A 12,883-nucleotide genomic window follows, 5' to 3' on the forward strand; every position below is an offset into this window, starting at 1 on the left:
CTACATAATATGTATATTCTTACTGCCATGCAATCTATATTCATACCTCCTTTATCTGTAAACTTTAAACCTTTCATTTTTACTCTTCCATTCAAATACCAGCATTATTTCAGATCATCTATGTGTATTCCGGATTATGAAATCTCAAGTAATCTGAGACTAAAATGTCTGGGAAAAGTAAAAAAAAAAAAAAAAAAAAAAAAAAAAAAAAAATCTGGGTCTCTATTTCCCAGAGGCTAAGAACAATGTGGAAATCTACAAATGTTTCCCAAATGTAACCTTTAAAAACCAAAGATAAGGCAGGTTTCAGGAAGACCTGAGGCTCTGGAATTTTACTTCTTCACTGATCCAAAAAAAGAAAAAAAAAAAACCCTCAAGCTTAATGACACTTTAAGAAACACTGCAAAACCTACCTGCTTAGCCTATGTTCTAACACAGATTAAAATCTCATTGTCCAAAACAACATTTTAAGATAACCAAAGCATTTTTAACAGATGAATGAGCATATGCACAAAATTTCATAATTTTATATTATTATATAATCAGATATACTATGTTTGTTGAATGAATTAAATACTTAAATCAATTTAATCAGCTAATCGTTATTACCATTACTTTGAAAAATAATAAGATTCTGAGCAAAATCTAAATTCACTCCTTCAAAGGGCTTCTTATGCATTTAGAAGCTTATGGTGTGTTTCGATTCAAAAGAATGAGAAAAATGACATTGACTCAACTAGTTTACAGGTTGGGGGTGGGTAGAGAACAACAGGTTTTATACACAGCAAAGGGGAAAACAATTACAAAAAAATTACATGAATATGCAACTGAATACAGATACGCAAATGAATAGGTGCAAAATGCAGCAGTAGTGCAAATAATCTCTCAATAATCTGGGCTCTAAATAAATGGGTGGAGAAAGAATTAGACACTTTCCATTAAAAAAAAAAGTAGTGGGGAGGTTAGATAAAAGCAGGGTGGTGCAGGGGACCAGGACACATTATCTCAGTCATCTTAATCTCCTGCACCTCTTACATCTAAATCTAAAGTTCCTCATCCTAAAAATGTATTTTCAGGATGACTGACCCCTGACTCCTGCCTCCTCAGATACAAGTTCAATTGTGTTCTTTCTATCAGCAAATATACTCATATTAAAGCCAAACTCTCATAGGCTCATGGAATTTGGAGTGACATGGGCTCATAAAGATCTCTTAGCTCAACCTGAAAATATGAATTCAGTTAAAAACAATCAACATCCAGCATCGCCAGGAATAAGCCAAGGAGAGTAGGCATGAATACTTCCAGGGATAGGGAAACAGCCTCAGAAGACAGCTTACTTCAACTTAGGACACCTTAATTATTCAAAGACTTCTCCACAATTGTCCAAAATCTACTTATAATTTTCACTGATTCATCATATTTTGCTCTTTGCAATCAAAACCTAATCTTCCCTCTTCCATATTCTATCCACTTTTATAAGCACGATAGTCTTCTTACTCTTATCTAAAAAGCTATCATGAAAGAATTTGCCTTACTGACTGTTGAAATCCAGAGATACCATATCTATAGCAGTTCCCCTACTCAGCAGTCAATTAACCCTGTTACAATATAAAAAGGAATTGAGGATATTACCTTCTTCCCCTTTTTTAAAACACCCATCTTTAGTTTTTTAGCATCATCATTATTCTAAGTGCCACAATTTTTAAAACTTTTCTGTTACCTCTCAGTTAAACTGAGTGATTTTATCAAGAACACTTTCTGCCGCAAGCTCTCTGGTTAAGGAATAAACCCTTGTTTGGCACTATTACAAGAAGGAAGGCCATTGGAAGTCAAAAGTGAACCAAAGGAAGTTGTTTACTTTGTAAAGGCATTTCAAAGCTATGATTTGAGCCTGATCTTGAAATAAATGAGAGAGGATGGAGAAGAGCATTTCAAATAGTGGTGAAGCCACAAATAAGATAATAAGAGAATTTGCAGTATATTGAAATTGATTTCTTGGACTTCAGAATGACGGATATGAATTAGAAGTCAGGGGATGCTTCCTCTCTGGTAATTCTCCTAAAGGACAAAACCAGGAGCCTCTCATTTAATTCACCAACACAGCCTCTGACCTTCTGGACCATCTCTTTGGGGCACTGACTACTTTAAATTCTCCTTTAAGACCACCAACCCATTTTGGCTTTACAACCTCTGCAATCTCATTAACTTCCACAGTTTCAGTCACCTCCAGGAGGATAACTTGTAGATCCATTACCTTCACCCTGATTCCTGCCCTGACCTGTAGATTTGGAGTTTCAACTCTACACGACTATATCTTTAGCAAATTCAAAGTTAACATTTCCCCAAATTCATCAACACTTCTCTTCAGTCCCCGCCTATTTCGCCAACCGTAGTCTGTATTTTGGTCGATGGTATTCACGGAATCACTTTTAGCTCTCTATTTTCCCCTTATTTCCCCTGCCCCGACAATCAATTACCAGATCCGGCTAGTTACAGCATCCCAATTTCTCTTAAATCTATACTTTCTCGCCCATACCCACTACCAGGGCCTCCCATCTTTTTCTGCTCCAACCAGAAATATTTTTCTAACACAAAGATTGAACATGCTACTCCTTGGCTCAGTAAGAATTAAATTCATTTTGCATATGGCTGAAAAACTGATAGTTATTTTAACATTGTACACATTTTAAGGTTGTAAACTCCTACACCTTTCCCATGCTCCATAATTTCACCTTGTATCTCAGTAAGAAATAAAGAGTAAAACCCCTCAGAAAATTTTCCTAAAATCCTGCATGTTGCTTGGATGATGTGATGGAAAAAATAAGAACAGGATAGGTCTATATTCATAGAGACCCAGAAGATTAAAGACTGATCCCCTATGAAAAAGAGTAGGAGGACCATTTCTTGGAGTAGAGAAAGTGAGGAGAGGAAGCTTGTTCCCTTGCCCTCTGCCACCTGCCTTCAGAGGGCCTGTCACCTGCTCAACCACAAGGTGCCTTATTTTTGGTGCTCAACTCTGCATAATCCAAACCAAGAAGACCTACAAACAGTGCCTTCTTCAGCTGGGGTCACTCACAGCCCAACCCAGACAAAACTGACTCGTTATTCTGAGATTTGCTTTCAACCTCCAGAAGCCAGAACTGTACCAGTAAACTGGCAACTGCCCATAAACTCATCTGTCACATGGTACTCGTTGTAATCTTGAACTGATATTTAGACAAGGGATTACAGTTTAATTTGGCACACATGTAAACATCATCCTCTCTCTCACCTAGTTTACAAATTCCTTCTGGGCAGAACTATGTGTTACACATTTTCAATCGTCACAGGATTTTCTACATAGGAGGCACACAAGAAATATTTGTTGACAGGGTTTCCTATTCAAATATGTAGATATATTTGATAAAATATATGTGCTAGCATGAAAATGTATTTCAGACTTTATTCCTGAAACTACTTAAAAATCGGGCATAAAAGCACATGCATGTGAATCATCTTACTTCAGATCATGTGGGTGTGAATCTGAAAACAGAAATAGACTGCAAGTAGAAACCACAAACGAAATTAATGTTAAAATAACTCTTCATAGTTCCTGCTTAGTGAACTCTAAGCGATTAGAAAGAACCTATAAAATACAACTCAGTTTCAAAAACTTACAGTAAAAAATCTTACCTCCTTCAGGATGCGTATGCTAATGTCAAAAGAAAATATGAAAAGTTTAGGTAACTTCAGTAGAGTGTTAATGGCAAGAGGGAGAAGAGGGGGAAAAAGAGAGACACAGAGAAAAAAAGGTAAAGACAAAGAGAGAAAATCATCTAAAACCCAGGACTGATTAAGATAGCAGGAAGGGCTGCAGCATCTTTTATCTGCTCCAATGAATCACCAAAGTTCAACTATCCAAACATCTAGACTCTAGCCAGTGCAGAATCAATCCCCCCTTAATAAAAATTGAGTAAAGATTTTTCGGAATAGAAACATAAAAATCACATCCCATGCCTTTATACAGTAGAATAATTACATTGACTCAGAAAAACAATTTGGTTGAATTGTTTCCCTCCTCTGTTTGTTGTTGTTCTAACTAATTTTCCATTTGCAAATGGCCTAACTTTAGACTGTGACAATTTATGTGTTTCCTTTACCCCAAAATCTTTTTTTATAAAAATATAATGCTAGTAAAATAATTGCACACTTTTATTAGAACTTTCCATGAAATCACCTCACCAAGATCCAGGAAATGAGGTTCAAAGAAACAGGAAAGGCTCTTACACACCCAAAAATTCCACAGCTTCCCCAGCAGCCCTGTAAAGATCACTCAGTTATGTATATTAAATCCTTGTATGTGAACTGACCAAACAAGGCCAACAGGCATGATTCTTGCTGGCCAGAAATCATAGCCTTCCAATTGCACTGCTGGTCTCTCCAGCTCCGCATACAGCCTGGAACACACGATCAGTTGGTACAAAGACACTCTTCCCACACATGCTTAATCCTCCCTTGCCCCAGCCCCTCTGCTGCTTCCATTCTGCCAACTTCCAACCCTGCGCTAATTCCAAAAATCCATTCTATCTGCTTCTATTCCCAACGTCCTGAATGCTTCTTGCTGAGAAAGGCAATCAACCATGCTGACCGTGTCCACTAAAAATTCATGCCGTTCATTCTTTGTTAAGCCCTCAGTGTTACTGAGCAGTCCTTTTGTTTGCCCCAGATTGACTCCCTCTTGAATTCTTCATTCTTCTCAATCTTTTCTACACATCTCAAATTTCTTGACTCATCCTAACACCCCCCCTTGCTCTCAGCAAATGTTACTTCTATTTTGCTGAGAACATCTAGGCCTTCAATAATCTCTTTCTCACATGAAATTTTCTCTAGATGATCACTCATCCTTTTCTCCCATCCCCATCTCAAAGGGGAACATTCCCAACTTTCCTAAGACTGATCTCATCATCTCCTTCCTTCCTACAATTTTACTCTTTCAATTACAAACACCCACTGCAGCACGGCTCCACCCTATGCTCTTTCATCTTTTCTCTCTCTATCCCCTGGCTTTCCTTCCGTTAGTGTGTGGTGGACATGCTCAAAATCCGCCCATCCAAAAGGAGCCTTCTATACCCCCTGCTTCTTCCTTAACAAACCAGAACTCTTCTCATCTTCCATGACCTCTAAACACCTAACACTTCTGTGACCAATCCTTATGGACTCTCTTTCTGTATTCTTTTCCTTCTCCTCCCAAAAGGGCAGCCATTCTTCCAAATCTGTCTTCAGTCCTCTCTCTCTCACTCTTGTGCCCATCCATCAGCTACTTGGTGGTGAACTCTTAGTCTGTGCGCCTGACCCTCACCACTCTCCGAGTAACAAATTCTCTTTTTCAGTGGCCTACTGGCTATCCTGGCTTAAGGGTAAGCTCCATGGAACCAACATGATCAAAAGAAGACTCAACAGCTCCTCCCATGTTTCCACTCAGGTTAAAAAGCAAACCTGTAGATTACCTTAAATTTCTACCTTTCCACCTTCTCCCATATTAAATATTTTGCCCAACCACATCAATTCCATTGAACAAAATTTGGACACTGCGCCTGGCTTTAGGAGATTCAAAAATGAGTAAGTAAAAATCAATGCCCTGAACAATTTCTCACAGCAAGATAGAGCTCTATCCTACTTTTGCTATCGTTCTTAAATCCATATTCTCAATTCCACTCCCACTGGTACTGCCCTAGGTCCTCTTATCTTTGGCCAGGCTATTATAATAGCCTCCTGGAAAATCACTGCCTTCACTCTTGCCTCTCCCTCCAAAATCATCCTTTGAACTGCCACCAGATTTATTTCCCTAAAAACACCAATTTGGAGCTTCCCTGGTGGCGCAGTGGTTGAGAGTCCGCCTGCAGATGCAGGGGACACGGGTTCGTGCCCCGGTCCGGGAGGATCCCACATGCCGCGGAGCGGCTGGGCCCGTGAGCCATGGCCGCTGAGCCTGTGCGTCCGGAGCCTGTGCTCCACAACGGGAGAGGCCACAACAGTGAGAGGCCCGCGTACCGCAAAAAAGAAACCAAAAACCCCCCCATCAATTTGGTCCTATCCTTACCCTTATCAAGAACTTTCAATGGCTCTATTGCCTACGGAAAGGATATACAAATTCCTCAGCAGGAAAATCAGGGCCCTCCTCAAAATTACTTTAGCTTATCTTTACAACTTTACCTTTTTCTCAGCTCCTTAATACAGCTCACACACTGGTCTTAGTGAAGTCCTCCACATTCGGTAACAGTCCCTTCCAAGTCTTGCTTTTCACATCCATGTCCACAAAGGCGAGTTTGACTATGCTTCTTAGTCCAACTCAAATCAAAAGTTTTCTTTGAGGTTTTTCCAAATGCCCCAGCCAGAGATGCTTTCTCCCTCCCATGTTCTGCCATCATTTTCTTTGTGCCTCTGTTACAACCTTTCCATCTACCTTATATTATAGGTATGTGTAAACTTATTTATTTCTCCCATCACCCTGCAAGTCCCAGATTTCATTCATCAATCTATTTCTCTCTGTATCTGTCATATAGCATCATATCTATCTATCTATAGATAGATAGATAGATATGATGGAACATTCACAGAGCACCTAAGGCAGAAATAAACGATGTGAAGACAAACAAAAAGGCTATGGTAGAGATGAAACTGAAGCATATTTTCCCAAGTTTTTTCCCAGTTACATCCTCCTCTTACGCATTTGATTCTTTTACTTAGCAGAAGGAAAATGACTATGCCTAGCTGATAAGGCTTGCACTTCTCTAACTAAACTTGTAAAATGAACATTAGTTCCTTTAGGCATAAAAAGAATTGGGAATATAAAGTCCAAGGTGCTTGAAAATGGCCCCAAATCCTCTTCCAAATCTAGACAAGTTTCCTTATAGTTTTCCAATTAAGCCTGTTCTTTCTCAAGCATCTGTATTCAAAATGTTTCACTCAATTTTGTTCATGGTTATTTGTATGTGGTTGCCAGAATCATAAGAGTATGTTCTCTACAATTTATCATTGTAAATATATAAAATTTAATAAAATTTTCAACAATCTTTTGAGATTATGGAGGTAAACATAACTTATCATTCTGTTTCTATGAGAAAAGATAATCCAGATTCCAAAAATCCAATTTACAAGTGAATACAGCTCACATGCAAATTAGGGACTTCTTTCCTTATTACTGCATAATGCTGGGATCTCCAGAGAGAAGTGTAGGGTGGTGGGACCAAAATATCTACTGAGGTGGGCAGAAGTATTAAAAGATCTATTTATTTACTTATTTTTATCTCATCCTTTTAAATTTTTATTCATATATTTCTTTTCTAATATTCACAATATACTTGTACTATAGTACATATAATCTTGACAGGAAACTTTTTTGAGGATGAATACTCAGGCCTAGTTTTATTAATTGGGATATGGGATAAAAATGCTGGTGAGCTCTAAGAGACGGTACACGTGGAGTGATATGATTTAAAGTTTGGAATTTGAAAAGGGGACTTTTCTCAAGACTGTTTTAAGGCTTTCTACCAAAAAAAAAAAAAAAAAAAAATATATATATATATATATATATATATATATATATAGCATGTCTTTCTACAGAAAACGATTCTCAACTAGAGATAAAGAACACCTGGAGATTGTTAAAAATGCAGATTCTTGAGTCTTACTCTCAAGATGCTGATTCTGTAACTCTGGAGTGGAGCCAAAGATGTCAGTAGCCTTGAGAGACTAGGATAGCATGTCAACACCATCGACATTCTGGGCCAGATAATTCTTTGTTGCGAGGCGCTGCCCTGTCCTGTGCATTGTCAGATGTTTAGCGTTATCCCTGGCCTCCACCCACTACATCCCCAGAGCAGCCACCCCCACCCCTGTTACGACCACCAAACATGTCTGGAGAGGTTGCCAAATGTCTCCTGGAAGGCACTCTCGTCCCCAATTGAGGACCGGGGATAGAAGCTGCCCAAAGATGACACACTTTGAGAAATGCCATTCTTAATCAAAAGGATAAAACGATGTGACAAAAGTTGAAGAATATGGATATTACGAGCATACGTGGTATAATTGAAATAAACAGGCTTCCCATACAGGAAACCTGATTAGCCACTATAAATTCCTGACAAATCAGCTAAGCTTCTAAGTCAAAGCTCTTCTTGTGTAATTTCAACTTGAACATCTTCTCCCTAGCTTCTATTTTAAATTATTTTTAATTAACTTTACTGGCATTTTGCATCCTGCTATGAAAAGTCCGCCTAATAGTCTCAGAGGACTCTCCCAAGAGAGAAGAGTGCATTAAATCACACATTATCACATTAAAGAATATTCCAGCACACAGTCCAACAGTCTAAATCTTGGCAAATGCAATGGGGGAGGGAGGGGGGCTGCAGGGGCAGGAACAGGCTCAAGCGATTTGCAGTATCCAAAGCTGATTATCTTCAATTCATCCATCCACAGGAAAACAGCCGTATTCATTCTCTACTTCAACCACATTTACCACAAAACACCCTGATTTCTACTGTGTATGAGGCCTTGGGCAAGTCACTTGAAGTCTTTGGACATCCCTTCTAGAAAGTGAGCCAGTTAGACTAAGTTATATCTAAAGATCCTTCTAGTTACAAGTCACAAATATGGAAGCACTTAATTAAAAGGCTCTTTCAACCACATGGATTCTAATAACTTTTGCACAAAAAAGCAAATACCTATCAGGGTTGATAACACAATGAATTTTAAGACGCTTGATCCAAAAAAGAAAAAAATGAGAATTAGGTGAACCCCATATACAAGATCCATTCTCTCTTAAAACAAAAATAAGTTTGGCCCTAATTGTCCTTCACTTATCGAGACACTTATACACGTACTTTGCTTGAGAAGGCAAATCAAGTCAATCTTTCAGAAGTTCGTCATAAACAGGGAAATAGTTTTAAATCACAGGTTTACTTTCTATTTTCTATAATAGAGATCACAAATCAGCTGCATACAGGCCACTTCCAGCCTGCAGGTGTGGTTGTTTTGTTTGGCCTGGATAAAAATTGAATTTAATCAGTTGCCAACTTTTAAAAAGGGAGCAATGATACATAAAACTCCATATTTCCAGTATCTCTTGAAATACCGTAAGATATTAACCCAAATGGCAACAATGAGCTGGAGCTGAGAAGTACCGTCTCCTGGGCCTGAGCTCTACAGTAGTCCACAGTCCCCACTGCTCCCTACCTTCCCACACCCATCCTGGTTCCCTCTGACAGCCTGGGGCATATGAGCTTAAGTCCTTGATCTGTAACCATTTTCAGAATGCACAAATAAGATTTTTAATGCTTTCAGAGCAATAGAATTGTGCTTGCAGAATCACAGCCAAAGGGGAGAAGCTCTAAAGAGAGAGAGCTATGCTCTCAATACGAAAAACTTTCATAACTATGACTGCTGATAAGGAGAATGCACTACACTGTAGGTGTCTAACTAACCACCTGAAAGGATGTAGAAAGAATTTCTAGATTTGATGGGGAGTTCAGACTAGAGACCCCCTAAAACTACTTTCATCTTTAACTTTCTATGCCTTTGGTTAGTAGTACAGATAGTGCATCACAACACAGTAATATATGTATAGATTATCTCATATGTCTTTATGTGATATAATATGTATATATATGCACATACATATTAATACACATATATATTGTACTTTATTCGAGGGGAAGACTTGATCTTATCCTCCCCCTTCATGAAAAGACATTTTCTGTTAACTTTCATAGAACATTCCATTTTTCTCACTGATTTTAATATATAAAATTTTAAAATTAGGTTTCTATTAACTAAGCAGCCTTATCTTACCAGAGTACTATTCAACTATTATTCTGAAAAGATGATCAATAACCCAAGGACAGAAGGATGAGGATGAAAGAACTCGAGCGAGAGCTTAAGAGGAGAGTGGCTCGCGGGCAAAGGTTCTTCACTAACGTCTTTACCAATAAAACCACCCTAACCATGGCGGCTACATCTTGAAGATTTCTCCCTACCCACTTGCTCCAAAACTTTTTTTCTTTCAGCTTATGAAATCTGCTTGTTTGACACACAATCTTTTAACAAGATTCTGAGGATTTTCTTTTTTTAAAACTCAACTTTATATTACATTTACAATTAAATTGATGCCTACTTAGAGGATGTGGTGAGTCAAAGTTAAACTACTAAAAAAAAAAATGTTGCTGAGGTTAAGTCAATTTTCAGGTAAAATATAACCCAAGAGTTTCCACACTGATAATGTGTTGTATGCAGTCCACATTCTCCTTCAGACCATTCTAGATGCTGGCTTCTTAAAGTCAGATCATGAGATACCTTACAGCGTTACATCTGTACAATGCATTATCACTGCAACTTCTACTGACTTAAAAAATGTGTATTATTAAAGTTGGACATTGTAGATATCACTAGTTCTAAATCAATTGTTTTTCTAGTGTGTTTGAGGTTGATTTTTGACATAAGCATTTGTTAACAATAGTGATGAACACCTCAAGTGTGAACCTAAACATCCCATCAAGGAGTCGATACTGAGGGCACGCCTAATGACAAGAAAATGATTGCCTTGGCAATACAGTGCGAGGAACATGGGCTGCTTCTGGGAAAACGTGTTTATCATTCTATTTCTGATTTTCTGATTTTCTCTGTTTAGAAAAAACGACTCACTGTTTAGAAGCAAAAAAAAAAAAAAAACAATGATAAACATAATTCAATTTAACAGCCCTTGACTTCCACATTTTAATTTAGCCACGGCTGTTTTCTGCTTTTACCTACTGTGGGTTCGACATTCACTTCTTTTCCACTTTTTACTGCCTTGACAAAAAGAATCCCAAGAAGCTCATGACATTATTGCTAAAGGGGGCGGGGGCGGGGGCGGGGGGGCGTGTATCAGATAGGCTTAAAATCAAGAGAGAACGTAAAATAGGTTTTGGAGCCCTGGAAAATTATTTAGTTTGTATCAGTGTCAGAACTCTTTAAATCAGAACCACCCTAAGAGGAAAATACATCAGGAGATTAAGATCCTTGCTCTCTGTCACCAATGAAAACCTGAAGTATGTTACCTTCAAGAGAAAGAAGATACTGTTTGACTTGTTAATAAGCTTATTGTGGAATTTTCCCAGAAACAGAAGTATTTTCTTTACAGGCTGAATGTGTTTACACTTTGGAAGAACACAAAGAGCTAATTCATTCTTGAAAAGCATTTCTTTTGAAGCCTGTGTATTTCAAAACAAAAACAGTTATTGAAAACGTATGCATGAGCCATCCCAAAGCAATTGGTCACAGAAACCTGGATTATCAGAGTTGCAGACGAGCCCACAAGAAACAGAGAGATGACGGGAGAGTGCAGGCTTGTTCAGAAAGCAGCTGCAGTCCTTGATCTGATGAAGGCACAGAACTGAAGAGAAGTAGTGAGGAAGTGCTTCAGAGCCCACACTGTCGGGTCTTAGGCCCTGAAATGCATATGCTTAAGAAAGAAGCGATCCTGTCATCCTGTTTCTCCGCAGCCAAAGGAAGCGGGGAGTGGAGGCACCAACGGATCCCGCCCTCTAATCCGGTTGTTGATCTAGGGCTGCAATGCTGGAGAACTTGCTTGAGTAATGCTAACTATGAAAAAGTTCACAAGGACGAGGTTGGCTCGGTCCTCGCACCAATTCCCCACACACAGACCCCAAGCAGTAAATGTGCGAACACATTTTAAAATGCAACAATGACAAAGGAACTTTCAAGCGACACTCACCCTGGGCCGCGGCGCCCAGCCGGCCACCGCCCGCCTCGGCCCCGAGCTGGGGCCCGGGAGCGGGGGCTTCACCCGCGCCGGACATGGGCCGCTTCACGGAGCCCTCGCCGCGCCTCCGCCTAGCTCGCCGCCCTGCGGGGCGGACGCACTAAGGGCTCGGAGATGTTGGGTGCAGACAACTGACCGCTTCTGGCGGGGATTAAAAAAAAAAAGTGTTTTGAGAGAAGAGCACACCACCCCTGCAGGACATTCCCTCCCCCTCTGCTTCCCTCCCCCAAACCCCACCCCGGGGAAGTTTTCACTTGAAACCCGGGAGGAAAACTGTTACCCAGCAAGTTGACAGCAGTGAGTCCTAGGGGGTCGAGGGGGGGCGGGGGTACCCAAGGGGGAGAGGCTGGAAGGGAGATCAGATTTGGGATCAGAACCCATCCTCCTCCCGCCCGGGGGACCGCCACCTACCTCGGCATCCCCCCAACTCACTCAAAGCCCCTTCCTCCTCCTCCTCTTCCGCCTCGGAAAGTTAGCGAGGCTCCGGCAGGGGCCGTGGGTCGCACTGGCCCGACGGCGGCCACCCCTGGGTGTCCCTCCCCTCCTCCCTGCCGCTCAGCGCACACCGCAGTGGCGGCAACGGCGGCAGCCGCCGTTCCTCTCGCCCGGCGCTCTCCGCCTCCTCTTTCCAGCCAGCTCAGCCCCGCTGGCTCCCCTCCGAGGGGGACTCTTTCCCCTCTGCCTCTCTTTCCCCCTTGCAGCGCGCCTATACTCCAGAAACACTTCTCCCTCTGTGGCTCCTTTTCATCATATCCGGATCGGGGAGGCCTCGAACTCTTGGCTCTCGGCCCCGAGGCTGGGGGCGGCGCGACCCGGGCTCGGCCACAGGCTCCCTAGCGCCCGGCTCTGTCTGGGTCAGGAGGCCAAAGCCCTGCAGGGCTGGCGCTGGGGAGGATGGGGGGCAGGGGGGACGCCGCGGGGAGGAAAAAGGAGGGAGCAGGCTCTTCCCTGGTTGCCCCAGAGTGCCCCCCACCCAGAGAGTCACCACATCCCCTCTCCCTACTCCTCTTCCCAGACCTCCCTCAGACCCACTGACATTCTGGGGATGCCCTGAGGAAAGTAGAAGCCTTTAGGGTGAACAATGCA

General features: G+C 41.1%; 1 protein-coding gene across 1 annotated transcript in view; it reads right to left on the bottom strand.

The window, feature by feature from the left end:
* MDFIC (MyoD family inhibitor domain containing) overlaps nucleotides 1-12,666 on the bottom strand; it is a 100,263-nt gene extending 87,597 nt beyond the window's left edge. The window contains exons 1-2 of the mRNA XM_007130716.2: nucleotides 12,209-12,666; nucleotides 11,750-11,938 (exon numbers count right to left, since the gene is read on the bottom strand). Of these exons, the coding sequence (XP_007130778.1) occupies nucleotides 11,750-11,834 (85 nt within the window). The 5' untranslated portion in view covers nucleotides 11,835-11,938; nucleotides 12,209-12,666. The remainder of the gene's footprint in view (nucleotides 1-11,749; nucleotides 11,939-12,208) is intronic.
* Nucleotides 12,667-12,883: the final 217 nt, after the last annotated feature.

This window comes from Physeter macrocephalus, chromosome 5 (genome assembly GCF_002837175.3).
Source record: "Physeter macrocephalus isolate SW-GA chromosome 5, ASM283717v5, whole genome shotgun sequence".
NCBI classification, from domain to species: Eukaryota; Metazoa; Chordata; class Mammalia; order Artiodactyla; family Physeteridae; genus Physeter; species Physeter macrocephalus.